The 4202-nt window shown below is 47.2% G+C and overlaps 1 protein-coding gene across 1 annotated transcript; it reads left to right on the top strand.

Moving 5' to 3' along the window:
• Positions 1–2497: 2497 nt before the first annotated feature.
• On the top strand, positions 2498–3318 carry LOC121351872 (gastrula zinc finger protein XlCGF9.1-like; the record flags this gene model as incomplete). Its single annotated transcript, XM_041464277.1, has 2 exons — positions 2498–2560; positions 2924–3318. Coding segments are annotated over exons 1-2 (458 nt in total), but the record flags the coding sequence as incomplete, so codon positions are not given.
• Between the last annotated feature and the right edge of the window lie 884 nt (positions 3319–4202).

Below are 4202 nucleotides of genomic sequence, written 5' to 3'. Positions count from 1 at the left end.
GAAACTGACCACAGCAACAGGGAGCTGCAGATGGATGCCTGCTAAGGATCAGATTTGTCACAGACCCTCAGAGGGGTTCCATGGGGACTTTCCAAGAGTCTCCAGGCTGTTCAAGAGCTGGAATGTCACAGGCAGAGACAGGGGCTCCATGGACACTTCCCAGGGGTTTCTGGGGATGGTAAAGAGTGTGCCCTGTGCTCAGAGGCGGTCACAGCCATTCCATAGTGACATCCCAGGGCACCTTGGGCTGCAAAGGCACCGATCTGTCACAAGCACTGACGGGGGCTCCATGGTGACATCCCAGGAGTCCCCAGGCTGCCAAAGAGCCGGGATGTCCCAGACACTCACAGGGGTTCCTGTCATGGGCACAGTGGAAGCTTCAGGCAAAGCTTATTAGACAAGTTTCTCTTGGGTTACGAAGTACAGAAAGGAGCCTCAGCAGCCCCCACAGATTCCCAAACACCCCCCAGGACCTCCAGGCTTCGTAAACTCCTTCTGTGGGAGGAGTCTTGGAGGAGCTTGTTCCAATCCCACTCCCATACTTTTCAAGATTTTGTATGGAAGGAATTATAAAGGTGGAATGAAACCTTTATAGAATTTTTCTCACAGGTTTAATGATGGCAAACCATATATATTTATATAAATATATATTAACTATTATTGTAATGATTAGACAATATTATCTTAATCAGAAATATTAACTCCTAAGAGCTGTGACATATTATTATATTATTTTGTATTATATTATGTTACTTTATATATTGTTATATAATATTATATTATGTTATATAATATTATATACTAGGAAGTGATTTCAAAGTAACTGTATTAAAGCAAAACCAGGATTAAGCAGAGATTGGTGTCACTCCCTGTGTCGGTTTGAAAAGACAGGTGTTTGCTAAGGAAGGCAGCAGCCTCTCCTGAAGTGTAAATTCTAAACCCCCTCCCTCTGAATTTGTACAAATTTGAAATTCAAAGGCTCTCCGGCAAAAATATGGGAGCAGGAATAACAGTTCTTTATTAGGGAAACAAATAAAAAGATAAAATAAACAATGCATTAAAGCAACACAGCACTGACAGAGTCAGAACACAGATTATTAAAAGGAAGGAGAAGCTCTGTGTAGCTGTCAGAAAGGTGACAGGGATAGAGAGAATAATGATTCTCACATTTGGCAAGCCCCCAAGACTGTGAATTCAGGAGTTATTTGAGAATTTAGCTCCTTGAGCTGGGCTTCTTGCAAGACTTTTAGCAGCCTTGTGTTCCTCATCATGGGGTGAATGAACCTTGTCAGCCTCTCTGGTATCATTCACTCCCTTTCCTCCAGTGATTTGAACAAATTTTTCAAGGAAGGACAACAAAATATTTTCTTTACACTCACCACCCACAACAGCCATTTTCCTCATCAGTTCTCCCATAAGTCCTTCAGAGGAAGCTGCATCCAAGTTTCCAAGAGTTCCTCCAGAAAGAAAGAGCCAAAACCTCCTCAGAGGAGGGAGTCATGCTGTTGTCAAAGCCACTTGGGGTGAAAAAACAGTGCCCTGAACTCACTGTGCCAAAATAATGTCACAGTCTGGTTAAGAAAATTGTTAGAGAGATGCCTCTGCACCCATTTAAGGTACTAGCGAGACCAAATCCAAAGTGGATTTTATTGAACAGTAAATGTGAGGTAGAGAGAGAGATGGAAAGAAAGAGAAAAGGGGGGAGAACAAGGGAGTGACAGGGACAGAGACCTCCCCTGTGGCAGGGACAGTGTGACATTGTCCCCTGTAAGCGTGGCCTTCCCGGGGTGGGGGTTTTACACCTGAGCCAGTTTGGGTAAGGGGGGTGGTGTTCACCCCCCCCCAGCAGGGATTACCCCACTGTTTCAGGTTACAGTGTAAGATGTAACCAAAAGCATGTTTTCCATCCCCATCTCCATGAACTCTTATAAACAGGCGGGGCAGTGTTCTTTATCTCTTCCATGACTCATCCCTGATAACGCCCTGCAGGGGCTCTCTTCTGTTCATGGGCCATTGAGTGTCCCTGCAGGACTGATAAAATTACATCATCCCATTGTGGGATGCTCCGCCCAGGGGGAGGAGCCAAGCATTCCTACCTGGATATAAGCTGAGGCTTGCAGCACCAGGAGCACCTTGCCTACTGGATTCTCAGAGGACAAGAGCTCCATAAGCACCACTGGACCTTCAGAGGAAGACCAGACCCTTCTACAGGATCACTGCTTTGACAGAATCACGTTCATCACTGCAACAGGACTGCAGCCACCATTTAATTGGACTGCTACCAGCACCCTGAGCAACAGGGTGCCAGGTTATATCCTGACTCTGTCAGTTTAAGGCAGTGTTTCTGTATCATTGCCTTGATCTTAATTTTCTTGTTAAATTGTAATTCTGTCTTAGACTCTCTACCTGGTTTGCCCTCAAACCAGTAAAAAACTCAATGCACTCATCTCTTGTTTTCCTCCCAAACCAGAATTTCCCATCCCTAAGCCACCGCCAGATGGAGGAGAAGGCTGAGCGGAAGAGGAAGATGTCCCGGGTTGCCCAGTCATGTGAGGAGGAAGTCAGTGCCCCTTTCCCCTTCTCTCCTGCTCCATCTCCCAGCCCAGTATGGCCCCCGGCTGCAGTACAACCCTGCAGCCGTCACTGTCCTACTGGGGAAGCCCTGGAAGGATCTCCTTCCCATTCCTTCTGGCATGGAGGCAAATCCCATTTTCTCCTTGTCCTTCCTCCCCAAGACAAGGAGCTGAGGACAGAGACCAGAGAACACAAATCTCCCCAGCAGAATCTTGTGGAAGAGGCCGGTTTGAGTGGTTCCACGGCAGAGGAATGCAATGGGGAGGAAAAGCCCCAGAGATCCCACAGGAGAAGGGGCTACAAACCCAGCCCAGGGTGCTCTGAGGAGGAAAGACCCACCCTGTGCCAGGAAGGTGGACAGAGCTTCAGCCAGGGATCAGATCTAGTGGTCAATGAGCAGCTTCATGATGGGGAGAAGCCCTACAGGTGCTTGGAGTGTGGGAAGAGCTTCAGGTACAGCTCAGACCTCATCATCCACCAGTGCATCCACACTGGGGAGAGGCCCTACAAGTGCCCCATGTGTGGTAAGAGGTTTCAGAGCAGGTCCCATCTCCTCCTGCATGAGCGGATCCACACCGAGGAAACACCCTTCTGCTGCCCCGACTGTGGGAAGGGCTTCGAGCAGAACTCACATCTTGTGAGGCACCGGCGCATCCACAATGGGGAGAGGCCCTATGAGTGTCCCCAGTGTGGGAAGAGCTTCACCCAGAGCTCTCACTTGACCAAACTCCAACTGAGCCACTGGTAAGGGAAGCCCTGCAAGTGCTCTGACTACAGGAAAAGCTTCCTGCACTGCTTCAAATCCATGCCCCATGGGAGGACTCACGTTGTGCAGAGGCCTGGTAACCCACATTCCCTGTGATCCATGTTGGGAAGAGAGTGGGCTGGTTATCCTTTTGGTTTAGCCCTAATTTTTCTTCTGATTTATCACTTAAAAACACCTGAAATTGGACTAAAAAGAAAGCAATTGATCAAAGATGTCTAAAATCTCACCATTTAACAGGTATTTCAGATGGAATTTATGGTTTAAAGACATATTCTGGAGGATTTGTGGGTTCTTGGATGATTTCAGGAAGTGTTCTCCATATCTTTGCACTCCAAAAGTCAAGATGGATTGGGCTGTCACCTCAGAATGTCTCAATTGCACTGAAAACAACTCAATCTTATCCCAAAATGCTCAATCCCACCTTAAATTGGCTTGTTTTCACCTCAAAAAATCTCAGTCTTGTGCAAAAATTACTCAATTCCACAGCCTCCAGGGTGAGATGGGATTGGAAGGAGATTGGGAGAAGTGGGATCCAAATTTGAGGGTGTGGAATCAGGATTGTGTGGGGCTGGGTGTGTGGGATGTATTTTGACAAGAAATAAAACTTTCAGAATTATTGATTTCTGCCCCATTCATTTTCCATCAGTCCTGGTTTGTTTTTCAAAGTGCCACCTTCTCAGCTGTTTGGATTTGTGTCCTCCTTTCTCTCCTGCCTTTCTCTGCCTGCTCTGTTTCTCTCTCAGTGTCTCCCTTGACCCAGAGCAGCTCCCACCAAAGACCCTGCCCTGATTTAATTCCCAGTCCAGTAGGTGCAACAACCACGGGTGAAGTTATGAGGCTGGCACTGAAATGTCACTGTAAG

Source organism: Pyrgilauda ruficollis, unplaced genomic scaffold (genome assembly GCF_017590135.1).
Source record: "Pyrgilauda ruficollis isolate IOZ18807 unplaced genomic scaffold, ASM1759013v1 scaffold1773, whole genome shotgun sequence".
Classification (NCBI taxonomy): Eukaryota; Metazoa; Chordata; class Aves; order Passeriformes; family Passeridae; genus Pyrgilauda; species Pyrgilauda ruficollis.
This window is presented reverse-complemented; position numbering and strand designations above follow the sequence as displayed.